The sequence below is a fragment of the Mixophyes fleayi genome, chromosome 1 (assembly GCF_038048845.1).
Source record: "Mixophyes fleayi isolate aMixFle1 chromosome 1, aMixFle1.hap1, whole genome shotgun sequence".
NCBI lineage: Eukaryota > Metazoa > Chordata > Amphibia > Anura > Limnodynastidae > Mixophyes > Mixophyes fleayi.
The window spans coordinates 461,838,231-461,853,205 of record NC_134402.1 but is presented as its reverse complement, the minus strand read 5'-3'; the positions used below and the strand labels follow the sequence as shown (position 1 = coordinate 461,853,205).

Genomic DNA, 14,975 nt, shown 5'->3' with positions numbered 1-14,975 from the left:
GTAACATGTATCCATACAGCTGAGATGGCAACAATGTATCCATACAGCTGAGATGGTAAAAATGTATCCATACAACTGAGATGGCAACACTGCATCTATACAGCTGAAATAGTAACAATGTATCCATACAACTGATATAGTACCAATGTATAATACAACTGATATAGTAACATGGTATCCATACAGCTATGATAGTAACAATGTATCCATACAGCTGAGATGGTAACAATGTATCCATACAACTGTTTATGGTACCAATGTATCCATGCAACTGATATCGTAACAATGTATCCATACAACTGATATAGTACCAATGTATCATACAACTGATATAGTAACAATGTATCCATACAGCTACGATAGTAACATTGTATCCATACAGCTGAGATGGTACCAGGGGCGGATCCAGACTATTGCTATACCCCGAGCGATTTTAGGGGGGGCGATTTAGGCCCCGCCCCCTTTCTAATTTCTAAGGCTGCCGGTGGCTGCACACTATGTGCAGGTGCGCTCGGCAGTGACAGTGTGCTGCCCCGCTGCTCTGATTGTGTTTAAAACACAATCAGAGCAGCCGGGCAGCACACTGTCACTGCTGAACGGAACTGCACAGTGTGCAGCCGCCGGCAGTAAGCCCCTGCTAGGGGGGGGGGGGGCGATCGCCCCCCCTGGATCCGCCACTGGATGGTACCAATGTATCCATACAGCTGAGATAGTAACAATGTATCCATACAACTGAGATAGTAACAATGTATCCATAAAGCTGAGATAGTAACAATGTATCCATACAGCTGAGCTACTAACAATGTATCCATAAAGCTGAGATACTAACAATGTGTCCATACAGCTGATATAGTAACAATGTATTCCTACAGCTGAGATAGTAACAATGTGTCCATACAGCTGATATAGTAACAATGTATCCATACAGCTGATATAGTAACAATGTGTCCATACATCTGATATAGTAACAATGTATCCATATAGCTGAGATAGTAACAATGTGTCCATACAGCTGATATAGTAACACTGTATCCATACAGCTGATTATAGTAACACTGTATCCATACAGCAGAGATAGTAACAATGTATCCATACAGCAGAGATAGTCGCAATGTGTCCATACAGCTGAGATAGTAACAATGTATCCATCATCATCATCACCATTTATTTATATAGCGCCACTAATTCCGCAGCGTTGTACAGAGAACTCACTCACATCAGTCCCTGCCCCATTGGAGCTTACAGTCTAAATTCCCTAACATACACACAGACAGAGACTAGGGTCAATTTTGATAGCAGCCAATTAACCTACTAGTATGTTTTTGGAGTGTGGGAGGAAACCGGAGCACCCGGAGGAAACCCACGCAAACACGGGAAAGACATAGAAACTGCACACAGATAAGGCCATGGTCGGGAATTGCACTCATGACCCCAGTGCTGTGAAGCAGAAGTCCTAACCACCATCTTCCTCTCCCACTTCCTCTCCCACTGCACCTCTTCCTCACAGATAAGGCCATGGTCCATACAGCTGCGATAGTAACAATGTATCCATACAACTGATATAGTAACAATGTATCCATACAACTGAAATAGTACCATTGTATCCATACAACTGAGATAGTAACAATGTATCCATACAACTGAGATAGTAACAATGTATCCATAAAGCTGAGATGGTAACAATGTATCCATACAGCTGAGATAGTAACAATGTATCCATAAAGCTGATATAGTAGCAATGTGTCCATACAGCAGAGATAGTAACAATGTATCCATACAGCAGAGATAGTAGCAATGTGTCCATACAGCAGAGATAGTAACAATGTATCCATACAGCAGAGATAGTAACAATGTGTCCATACAGCAGAGATAGTAGCAATGTATCCATACAGCTGAGATGGTAACAATGTATCCATACAGCTGAGATAGTAACAATGTATCCATAAAGCTGATATAGTAGCAATGTGTCCATACAGCAGAGATAGTAACAATGTATCCATACAGCAGAGATAGTAGCAATGTGTCCATACAGCAGAGATAGTAACAATGTATCCATACAGCAGAGATAGTAACAATGTGTCCATACAGCAGAGATAGTAGCAATGTATCCATACAGCTGAGATAGTAACAATGTATCCATAAAGCTGATATAGTAGCAATGTGTCCATACAGCAGAGATAGTAGCAATGTGTCCATACAGCAGAGATAGTAGCAATGTGTCCATACAGCAGAGATAGTAACAATGTATCTATACAGCAGAGATAGTACCAATGTGTCCATACAGCAGAGATAGTAACAATGTATCCATATAGCAGAGATAGTAGCAATGTGTCCATACAGCAGAGATAGTAACAATGTATCCATATAGCAGAGATAGTAGCAATGTGTCCATGTACCAATGCAAGTTAGTTTATATTTTTGCACATAAGATAAATACTGGATGTTTTTTTCAGGTAGGATACTTGATAGCTTTATTTTTACCCTGAAATGTAAAGATGATCTAGGACATGTCCTATCCCAACTATAAATCTGTCCACACATTTTGCATTTATCTCCCTCTCCAATGTAACATGATTTTGCCAAGGTTTAAAGTTTCTAATTTTTTTGCTTTACTTTCCTTAATGAATCAAATCCAATGTAACTATACAGATGAGATAATAATAATAATAATAATAATAATAATAATAATAATAATAGCCATGCAGCATGTGTCATCTAAACTCTATATACAGCCAGACTTCCTCACCCTTTACCACAATACAAATGTAACTCTATATGCCCTAAGCATAATGCTTCCATGTCATGGGGACAGAACTGATGTATACTGTACAATAAGGGACATTACATGAAAGTGAATGGGTCCTGATCCCTAGAGCTGACAATTTAGCTTGTGAAGCAGACATTGTACACCCAGTTGACTGTTATGTTTCCTCGATATACAGAGAAATTATGGACGGCTCCTGAGTTGCTGCGAATGGGGCGACCCCCGCCCCAGGGTTCTCAGAAAGGGGACGTGTACAGCTTTGGGATCATTCTGCAGGAAATCGCTTTACGCAATGGAGCATTTTACATCCAAGGCATGGACCTCAGCCCAAAGGGTAACTGTGAGAAAACGTGCCCCTTATCGTGTTCTATATCCTACTTAGATCTACCTACTACATGGTCCCATGATAGATGTAGAACTTTCCATGGATTGTTAATTGATGCAGACCATCTTATAGACCACTCATGATAACAAAAAGTGTAGATATCTGACATACCTCGATCTTCTCATTTCCTTCCTCCCAGAGATTGTACAGAAGGTCAGAAATGGCCAGCGACCATACTTCCGACCAACGGTAGATTGCAGCTGTCACAGTGAGGAATTGGGGATCCTCATGGACAGATGTTGGGCTGAGGACCCTCTAGAGAGACCGGACTTCAATCAGATTAAGATCTATATCTGCAAATTCAACAAGTAAGACATCTGACCTGGAGGGTGGAGAAATAACCAGACATCTGACCTGGTGGGTGGAGAAATAACCAGACATCTGACCTGGTGGGTGGAGAAATAACCAGACATCTGACCTGGAGGGTGGAGAAATAACCAGACATCTGACCTGGAGGGTGGAGAAATAACCAGACATCTGACCTGGAGGGTGAAGAAATAACCAGACATCTGACCTGGAGGGTGGAGAAATAACCAGATATCTGACCTGGTGGGTGGAGAAATAACCAGACATCTGACCTGGAGGGTGGAGAAACCAGACATGTGACGCCCTACAGAGGGTGGAGAAATAACCTGACATGTGACGCCCTACAGAGGGTGGAGAAATAACCTGACATGTGACGCCCTACAGAGGGTGGAGAAATAACCTTAAATGTGACGCCCTACAGAGGGCGGAGAAATGACCTGACATGTGATGCCCTGCAGAGGGCGGAGAAATGACCTGACATGTGACGCCCTACAGAGTGCACTTCATATTTTCTGTGTCTTGCAGGGAGGGTACCACTAGTATACTGGATAATTTGCTGTCCCGTATGGAGCAATATGCAAATAACCTGGAAAAACTAGTAGAAGAGAGAACACAGGCCTATCTGGAGGAGAAACGCAAGGCGGAGAATCTGCTGTACCAGATCTTACCACAGTAAGTGGAGCACGTAACATAACACAACACAATGTACCACAACTGTAAGTAACACAACACCCTTTGTGGCGCCTTATAAGTCAGAGATAATAATAATAATAATAATAATAATGTACCACAACTGTAAGTAACCCAACACTATGTAACACAGCACAATGTAACACAACACTATGTAACACAGCGCAATGTAACACAACACTATGTAATACAAAACTATGTAACACAACACTATGTAACACAGCGCAATGTAACACAGCGCAATGTAACACAACACTATGTGCCACAACTGTAAGTAACACAACACTATGTAACACAGCGCAATGTAACACAACACTATGAAACACAACACAATGTACCACAACTGTAAGTAACACAGCACAATGTAACACAACACTATGTAACACAGTGCAATGTAACACAACACTATGAAACACAACACTATGTAACACAACTGTAAGTAACACAGCACAATGTAACACAACACTATGTAACACAGTGCAATGTAACACAACACTATGAAACACAACACTATGTAACACAACTGTAAGTAACACAGCGCAATGTAACACAACACTATGTAACACAGTGCAATGTAACACAACACTATGTAACACAACACAATGTAACACAACACTATGTAACACAGCGCAATGTAACACAGCGCAATGTAACACAACACTATGTAACACAACACTATGTAACACAGCGCAATGTAACACAACACTATGAAACACAACACTATGTAACACAACACTATGTAACACAGTGCAATGTAACACAACACTATGAAACACAACACTATGTAACACAACTGTAAGTAACACAGCGCAATGTAACACAACACTATGTAACACAGTGCAATGTAACACAACACTATGTAACACAACACAATGTAACACAACACTATGTAACACAGCGCAATGTAACACAGCGCAATGTAACACAACACTATGTAACACAACACTATGTAACACAGCGCAATGTAACACAACACTATGAAACACAACACTATGTAACACAACACTATGTAACACAACACTATGAAACACAACTGTAAGTAACACAGCACAATGTAACACAACACTATGTAACACAGTGCAATGTAACACAACACAATGTAACACAACACTATGTAACACAACACTATGTAACACAACTGTAAGTAACACAGCACAATGTAACACAACACTATGAAACACAACACTATGTAACACAACACAATGTAACACAACACTATGTAACACAACACTATGAAACACAACTGTAAGTAACACAGCACAATGTAACACAACACTATGTAACACAGTGCAATGTAACACAACACAATGTAACACAACACTATGTAACACAACACTATGAAACACAACTGTAAGTAACACAGCACAATGTAACACAACACTATGTAACACAGTGCAATGTAACACAACACTATGAAACACAACACAATGTAACACAACACTATGTAACACAACACTATGTAACACAGTGCAATGTAACACAACACTATGTAACACAGCGCAATGTAACACAGCGCAATGTAACACAACACTATGTGCCACAACTGTAAGTAACACAACACTATGTAACACAGCGCAATGTAACACAACACTATGTAACACAACACTGTGTAACACAGCACAATGTAACACAACACAATGTAACACAACACTATGTAACACAACACTATGTAACACAACACTATGTAACACAGCGCAATGTAACACAACACTATGTAACACAACACTATGTAACACAGCACTATGTAACACAACACTATGTAACACAACACTGTGTAACACAGCACAATGTAACACATCACTATGTAACACAACACTATGTAACACAACACTATGTAACACAACACTGTGTAACACAGCGCAATGTAACACAACACTATGTAACACAGCACTATGTAACACAGCACTACAACAGACTACTAGAGGTCTTCAGCTTTAGCAGCCACCATTCCTCTAGAACTAGGACCGTTCGGAGGTTCTCAGATGCCCCCAGTACTTAATCTTAATCTTATCAGAATAACCGCAGCACAGGGTAGAGACACCGGAATACTGGAGGCAAAAACCAGGGACAGGCCTAGGTCGTGGGTCTGTAGCAAGTAGGAAGGTCAGGATACAGGCCAAAGGTCACAGATAGCCAAGTATCCAAATGTACAGGGGAGCTGGTCAGCAAAGTGTCATTCACTGAGCACTATAACCTGCAGGGAGGCTACGCCCTGCCTGCTTTAAATACCAAATCTGGCCAATAGGATACCAGGGGACACACATAGCAGTAATTAGTCCAAGGAGTATTTTAATTAAATAATTATGTTTGCGCACACGGCCGGTTGCTCCTTAATGCCAGGACGCGGCACCAAGCAGACAGCGTCCCGGCCATTGCCTTGGTGATGGCCAGGACAGAAGAGGAAGTGACATCCTGGTCGTCATGGCTCGGGCACCGCTGTAACACACAGCGCTGAATAAGACAACACAGTTATTATTATTATTATTATTATTATTATTATTAGTTATTTATAAGGCACAACAGGTTCTGCATCGTCGGATACAGAAGCAAGTAAGAAATAGATGAGGTAACACACATAAGTAACACAGATGAGTGTGAGTGATGCTACGAGGACTCACAGAGTGCAGCAAAATACATGACAGGACGTACGAGGGAGTCAGACAGTGAACAGATGTGGGACAATAGGTAGAGAGGACCCTGCCGTGAGAGCTTACATTCTAGAGGGAGGGGTGGTGAGAGACAGTAGGACCAGCTGGGAGAAGATGGAGATGGCAGGTGAGGAAGAGGAGGTGATGGATAAGATGATCAGAAGGTGGTAAAATAGGAGAGCTTGAAAAGGTGAGTTTTGAGTGAGTGTTTGAAGGATTGAAAGTTGGGGCAGAGTCGAGTGAGACGAGGCAGGGAGTTCCAAAGATTAGGGGCAGCATGGCAGGTGAGCATGGGAGAAGGTAATGAGAGATGAATTGAGGTGATGGTCAGAGGCGGAGCGGAGTGGCTGGGTTGACCCTAGTCTCTCTCTCTCTCTGTCTGTCAGAGTGTCTGTGTTAGGAAATTTAGACTGTAAGCTCCAATGCGGCATGTGAATGAGTTCTCTGTACAGCGCTGAAGAATTAGTGGCACTATATATCTATAGATGATGATGATGATGATTGTAGGTCATAAAGTCAGGAAGGCCAGTGAGAAGGAGGTTGTAATAGTTGAGATGAGAAATGATGAGTGAATGGACCAGGATTTTGGTTGCTTCCTCAGAAGGAAGGGATGGATTTTCATGATGTTACGGAGGAGGAAGTGGCAGGATTTATTGAGGGACTGGATATGAGGGATAAAGCTGAGGTCAGAGTCAAGGTTGACTCCTAGGCAGTGGGCTTGGGTGACTGGAGAGAGAGTTATGTTGTCAACCAAGAGGGATATATTGGGAGGGATAGCAACATTGGCAGGAGGAAAGATGATGAGCTCAGATTTGGAGATGTTGCATTTCAGTAAGCACTGTGACATCCAGGTAGTTACAGCAGACAGACAGATACCTGGGTTAGGAAAGTGGGAGAGAGGTCAAGAGAGGAGAAATAGATTTGCGTTTCATCAGCATAGAGATGGTATTGGAGGCCAAATGATTGATTAAGTTCTCCGAGAGAGGTGGTGTAGAGAGAGAAGAGCAGAGGGCTAAGGACAGAGCCTTGGGGGTTCCAATAGAAAGCGGAAGTGGGTGGGGGGAGAGTCAGAAGTAAACATACTAAAAGAGCGGCCAGAAAGGTAGGAGGCAATACAGGAGAGAGCTGTTTTGCAAAGACCTAAGGAGTGAAGGATGGTGAGAAGAAGAGAATGATCGACGGTGTCAAAAGCAACAGAGAGGTCGAGGAGTATGAGAAGGGAGGAGTGACCTTTGAACTTAACTGAGAGTCGTTTGATACTTTAGTGAGGACAGTTTCAGTTGAGTGAAGGGGACAGAAGCCAGACTGGAGAGGGTCAAAAAGAGAGTAGGAAGAGACAAAGTGGGTCAGATGACTGAAGACAAGTCGATCGCGAATTTTAGAAGCAAAGGGAAGCAGAGATACTGGGCAATATTTGTAGAGAGAGGATGGATCAAGGAAGGTTTCTTGAGAATAGGGATGATGAGAGCATACTTGAAAGCCGAAGATACCAGTGGAGAGAGAGAGGTTAAAGTGGTGAGCAAGGTGATGACAGGCATTTGGAGAGTGGGAGCAGAGGAACTTGGAGTGGACATGCTCAAGAGGACAGTTTGTAGAAGAAGAGATGGAGAGAAGAGCGAGGATCTCAGACACAGTTACAGGAGGGTAAGGGTAGGAGGCAAGGGTGATAGATTGAGCGATAGAGAGGACAGGTGGGGGGAGGTAAGTCTGGAGAGAACAGATATCATAGTGGATAGAGTCAATCTTGTCTTTCAAGTAAATGGCAAAGTCAAGAGCAGTGATGGACAAGGGGGGAGGAAGTGGGGGAGGACACAGTTAGAATTAATGGTAGCGAAGAGATGTCAAGGTGTACTGGACAGAGAGATGAGGGATCTGAAATAGGTTTGTTTGGCAAGCGAGAGGGCAGAATAGTAGGAGGAAAGGATGAATTTAAAGTGGATGAAGTCAGCTATGGAACGGGATTTCCTCCATTGGCGTTCAGAGGAGTGAGAGTACTTTTGCAGGAGACGAGTAAGAGGGGAGTGTCAAGGTTGTGATTTAGAATGGCGGAGACAGAGTAGGGTGGCTGGGGCTGCAGTGTCAAGGGCAAAAGAGAGTGAGGAGTTATAAAGAGTGACAGCGGCATTGGAGTAAGATAGGGAAGAAATGGGAGCGAGGAGGAGTTTGAGGGAGGATGCCAACATGATGGGGTCAATGCTGTTGATTGGACGCTGCATGCAAGCGACTTTGGGTGGGGAAGGGGGACATGCGGTAAAGAGGGGTAAAGGAACGGAGATTGTTGTCAGAGAGGGGGAAGATAGAATTGGAGAAGTTGAAGATGTCACAGAGATGGAAGAACACTAGGTCCAGGGAGTGACCATCAAAGTGGGTGGCAGAAATTGTCCAATGGGAGACGCCATAGAAAGAAATGAGAGTTAGGAGTTCAGAGGCAGCTGTAGTAATAAGAGAGTCGGTAGGGATGTTAAAATCACTGATAATAATCGTGGAAAGATCAGAAGAGAGGAAATGAGAAAGGCAGGTGTTGAAATTATCAGAAATTGAGCAAGGGCCAGGAGGATGATAGATGACAGCAACACAATGGTGGAGAGGGGAGAAGAGAAGGATATAGTGAACTTCAAAGGAAGAGAAGTAGAACGTAGGTTCAGGGGAAAACACTGAAGGTGTAGCCAGGAGACAGTAGGACATCGAAACCACCTCCTTGGCAGTCCCCAGGATGAGGAGAGTGGGGAAAGGAGAGACCCCCCATGGGAGAGTGCAGCGGGGTAGATCCATGTTTCTGTAAGTGCCAGGAGACCAAAGGAGTGGAAGAGGAAGAGGTCATGAATGGGAGTAAGTTTGTTGCAGACAGATCTTGTGTTATTATTATTATTATCATCATTTATTTATAAGGCGCCACAAGGGTTCCGCAGCGCCATACACAATACAAACAATGGACAGTACAGGGAATAACAGTACAAAACAATAAACGAGTAGTACCAAGACTTCAGAGGCTCCAGGCAAGGCAAATATATGGAGGTTGGAGCAGAAGAGAAGGTAGAGAGACAGGAGGGAGAAGGGCCCTGCTCATACGAGCTTACATCCTAAGGGGAGGGTAGACAGACGACAGGCACAGAGGGTGTCGGAGGAGGGGAGCAAGCGCTCCCCTCTACTGAGAAGGAGCGAAGAGAGGAGAGTGACCATGGAGAGAGGGTTAGGTGGAAGGCTGGTAGGCTATGCGGAAGAGATGAGTTTTGAGAGCCCATTTGAAGTAGCACAGGTTAGGGGACAAACGGATGGAGCGTGGGAGGTCATTCCAGTGCAGGGGGGCAGCTCGGGAGAAGTCTTGAATTCTGGAGTGGGATAAGGTGATCAGAGTGGAGGAGAGGCGATGGTCATTGGCTGAACGCAGGGACCGAGCGGGAGTGTGGATGGAGAGGAGATTGGAGGTATAAGGGGCAGTGGAGTGGGAGAGAGCCTTGTAGGTGAGGGTAAGAAGTTTAAAAAGGATTCTGTAAGGGAAGGAGAGACAGTGTAGGGCAAGGCAGAGAGGGGAGGTAGAAGAGGAGTGGCGAGAAAGGAAGATAAGCCTCGCAGCCGCATTGAGTATAGAACGAAGGGGGGGCGAGGCGAAAGCGGGGGAGGCTGGGGAGGAGAAGGTTACAGTAGTCCAGCCGGGAAATGATAAGCGTGTGGATAATAGTTTTGGATGCTTCGTGAGATAGGAAGGGCCGGATGTGGGCAATGTTGCGAAGTTGGAAGCGACAGGATTGGGCAAGGGATTGAATGTGGGGGGCAAAAAAGAGAGAGGAGTCGAGGGTGACTCCCAGGCAGCGGAGTTGGGGGACAGAAGAGATAGTGGCGTTGTTGACAGTGATGGAGAGATCCAGGTGGGAAGGGGACTGAGACGGAGGGAAAATAATGAGTTCGGTTTTAGCAATGATAATTTTGAGAAAGCGTGAGGACATCCAAGAGGAGATGGCTGAGAGGCAGTCAGAAACACGAGAGAGGAGGGGGGGAGAGATCGGGAGAAGAGATGTAAAGTTGAATATCATTGGTGTATAGGTGATACTGGAGAACGAATGAAGTGATGAGAGCACCGAGGGAGGTAGTGTAGAGTGAGAAGAGTAGAGGGCCAAGAACAGAACTTCTAAAGGGAGGGCGGAGGGTGGGGAGGATGAACCGGAGATGGAAACAGAGAAAGAGCGGTTGGCGAGGTAAGAGGTGAACCAGGTGAGGACAGAGCCAGAGAGACCGAGAGAGTGAAGGGTCTGCAGGAGGAGGGGGTGGTCTACGGTGTCAAAGGCTGCGGATAGGTCAAGGAGGATGAGGAGCGAGAAGTGACCCCTGGATTTAGCAGAGAGGAGATCATTAGTTACATTGGTGAGGGCGGTTTCAGTGGAGTGGAGGGGGCGGAAACCAGATTGGAGAGGGTCAAGGAGGGAATTGCCTGAGAGGTGACAGGTGAGGCGGTTGCAGACAATTCGCTCGAGAAGTTTAGAGGCATAGGGGAGAAGTGAAATGGGGCGGTAGTTCGCAAGTTAGGTGGGATCAAGATTGTTTTTTTTTTAGAATAGGCGTGATAAGGGCATGGTTGAAGGAGGAGGGGATAGTGCCAGAGGAGAGAGACAGGTTGAAGAGGTGAGCTAAATAAGCACAGACAGTGGGGGAGAGGGAGCGGAGAAGGTGAGAGGGGATGGGAATCCAGGTGGCAGGTGGACGGGGAAGAGGAACGAATGAGGGAGTTGACTTCATCGCCCGTAGTAGGACGGAAGGAGAACCAGGATGGGATGTGGGAAGAGGGGAGCGAAGAGAGAAGCAGGAGAGGGAGGGGAGTAGGAGATATCAAGTCTGATGGCCTCAGTTTTGGAGGAGAAAAAGGATGCAAAATCAGGAGCAGAGAGGGAGAGTGGGATAGGAGGAGACGGAGGGGTGAAGAGAGAGGTGAACGTGGCAAAGAGGCGGCGGGGATAAGAGGACTGAGAAGAAATGAGGGACTTAAAGAAGGATTGTTTAGCAAGGGAGAGGGCGGAGCAGTAGGAGGAGAGAATAAACTTGAAGTGAAGGAAGTCAGCCAGGGAGTGAGATTTCCTCCAGAGGCGTTCAGCCGCACGAGTACACTTCTGGAGGAAGCGGGTGAAATTGGAGTGCCAGGGTTGCGGAGTTAAGGGGCGGCGGCAGACAGAGTTGGCAGGGGCGACGGCATCCAAGGCAGTGGTGAGAGAGTGGTTATAGAGAGAGGTGGCTTGGTAGGGGCAGACCAGGGAGGGAAGAGGGGAGAGTAGGGTTTCAAGAGTGGAGGAAAAGGAAGTAGCGTTAAGATTGTGTTCCAGAGTGCGCAGGACAGGAAAGGTGAGAAAGAGGAAGGATGGGAATAAGGTTGGCGGGATTGGATGTCCTGGGGGGACAGGGTGATATGTAGTGAACGGGGGATAGAAGGGATAGGCTTGGACATGTAGTATGGAGTAACGATATGGGGAGCCATGAGGGGGAGCGGGTGGAAGTGTTGAATAAAGAGTAATAAGGCACTGGGGATGTAGTAGCTGAGTTCTTGCAGAGTCATGAAATAGGACAGTGGATCACATGTCAGTTCAAACTCAGTTTCAACTCTAGATACTGAAACAGTTGTTACAGGGAGAGGGAGTGTGTGAGCAAGTAGTACAGCAGGATGACTGACAGATAAAGACAAACTGTCATGAGCTGAGAAGGAAAAAAGAGAAGACAACACAATGCAACACAGCTCTGCGTAAACACAAAACAATGTCACAAAACACAATGTAACACAGCTCTGCGTAAACACAAACCAATGTAACACAACACAATGTAACACACCTCTGCATAACACAACACAATCTAACACAGCTCTGCATAACACAACACAATGTAACACAACACAATGTAACACAGCTCTGCATAAACACAAAACAATGTAACACAACACAATGTAACACAGCTCTGCGCAAACACAAAACAATGTAACACAACACCATGTAACACAGCTCTGCATAACAGAACACAATGTAACACAGCTCTGCGTAAACACAAAACAATGTAACACAACACAATGTAACACAGCTCTGCATAAACACAAAACAATGTAACACAACACAATGTAACACAGCTCTGCATAAACACAGAACAATGTAACACAACACAATGCAATACAGCTCTGCGTAACACAACACAATGTAACACAACTCTGTGTAAACACAAAACAATGTAACAACACAATGTAACACAGCTCTGCATAAACACAAAACAATGTAACACAACACAATGTAACACAGCTCTGCATAACACAACATAATGTAACACAGCTCTGCATAAACACAAAACAGTGTAACACAACACAATGTAATACAGCTCTGCGTAAACACAAAACAATGTAACACAACACAATGCAATACAGCTCTGCGTAACACAACACAATGTAACACAGCTCTGCGTAACACAAAACAATGTAACACAAAACAATGTAGCACAGCTCTGAGTAACACAAAACAATGTAACACAGAATAATGCCACATTATGCATGGGAAAGCGCAGGTTTGGGGGTTTTCAAATGTTTGAATTTGGAACAAACCAAAAACAAACTTGCTGCAAAAAACCTGCAACAGACACTATTTTTGTAGTGAAATTGTGTGACTGAAAATAGGAAGTTTGGTTGAATCAGAGAGTTTGAGTCATTGAGGAGAGCAAAGAAGAAAGAAAAATTAGTAAGTTTTCTCCTGGATAACCCATGTTGCAATACAAGGGGTGCAAATTAGTTTATTATTTTACACATAAGTGCAATAAATAAATAAATACTGGCTGTTTTTTCATGTAGCACACAAATACTTGATAGCTTTATTTTTACACTGACATTAAGGGGGGTATTCAATTGTAAGCGTTAACGCTAAAAAACGAGCGCTCAAAAAATATTACAGTTTATACGGTAATATTGCGCGCGAAAAGCGTTAATATGGTAGTTTACTTGCGGAATTTCAGCTGGCCGCTCAGGGAGCACCGACAGCACAGACCCCCTGTACACTGACAGCACAGACCCCCTGTACTCCGACAGCACAGACCTCCTGTACTCCGACAGCACAGACCCCCTGTACTCCGACAGCACAGACCCCCTGTACACCGACAGCACAGACCCCCTGTACTCCGACAGAACAGACCCCCTGTACTCCGACAGAACAGACCCCCTGTACACCGACAGCACAGACCTCCTGTACACCGACAGCACAGACCTCCTGTACACTGACAGCACAGACCTCCTGTACACCGACAGCACAGACCTCCTGTACTCCGACAGAACAGACCCCCTGTACACCGACAGCACAGACCTCCTGTACACCGACAGCACAGACCTCCTGTACACCGACAGCACAGACCTCCTGTACACCGACAGCACAGACCTCCTGTACTCCGACAGAACAGACACCCTGTACACCGACAGAACAGACCCCCTGTACACCGACAGCACAGACCCCCTGTACACCGACAGCACAGACCCCCTGTACACCGACAGCACAGACCCCCTGTACACCGACAGCACAGACCCCCTGTACACCGACAGCACAGACCCCCTGTACACCGACAGCACAGACCTCCTGTACACCGACAGCACAGACCTCCTGTACTCCGACAGCACAGACCTCCTGTACACCGACAGCACAGACCCCTTGTACTCCAACAGCACAGACCCCTTGTACTCCGACAGCACAGACCCCCTGTACACCGACAGCACAGACCTCCTGTACACCGACAGCACAGACCTCCTGTACACCGACAGCACAGACCCCCTGTACACCGACAGCACAGACCCCCTGTACACCGACAGCACAGACCCCCTGTACTCCGACAGCACAGACCCCCTGTACACCGACAGCACAGACCTCCTGTACACCGACAGCACAGACCTCCTGTACACCGACAGCACAGACCCCCTGTACACCGACAGCACAGACCTCCTGTACTCCGACAGCACAGACCTCCTGTACACCGACAGCACAGACCTCCTGTACTCCGACAGAACAGACCCCCTGTACACCGACAGCACAGACCCCCTGTACACCGACAGCACAGACCTCCTGTACACCGACAGCACAGACCCCCTGTACACCGACAGCACAGACCTCCTGTACACCGACAGCACAGACCTCCTGTACTCCGACAGCACAGACCTCCTGTACACCGACAGCACAGACCCCTTGTACTC

The 14,975-nt window shown here is 45.5% G+C and overlaps 1 protein-coding gene across 1 annotated transcript in view; it reads left to right on the top strand.

Moving 5' to 3' along the window:
- Positions 1-14,975, top strand: part of NPR2 (natriuretic peptide receptor 2) — a 187,403-nt gene that overhangs the window by 131,939 nt on the left and 40,489 nt on the right. The window contains exons 14-16 of the mRNA XM_075187390.1: positions 2,943-3,098; positions 3,289-3,457; positions 3,981-4,127. Of these exons, the coding sequence (XP_075043491.1) occupies positions 2,943-3,098; positions 3,289-3,457; positions 3,981-4,127 (472 nt within the window). The remainder of the gene's footprint in view (positions 1-2,942; positions 3,099-3,288; positions 3,458-3,980; positions 4,128-14,975) is intronic.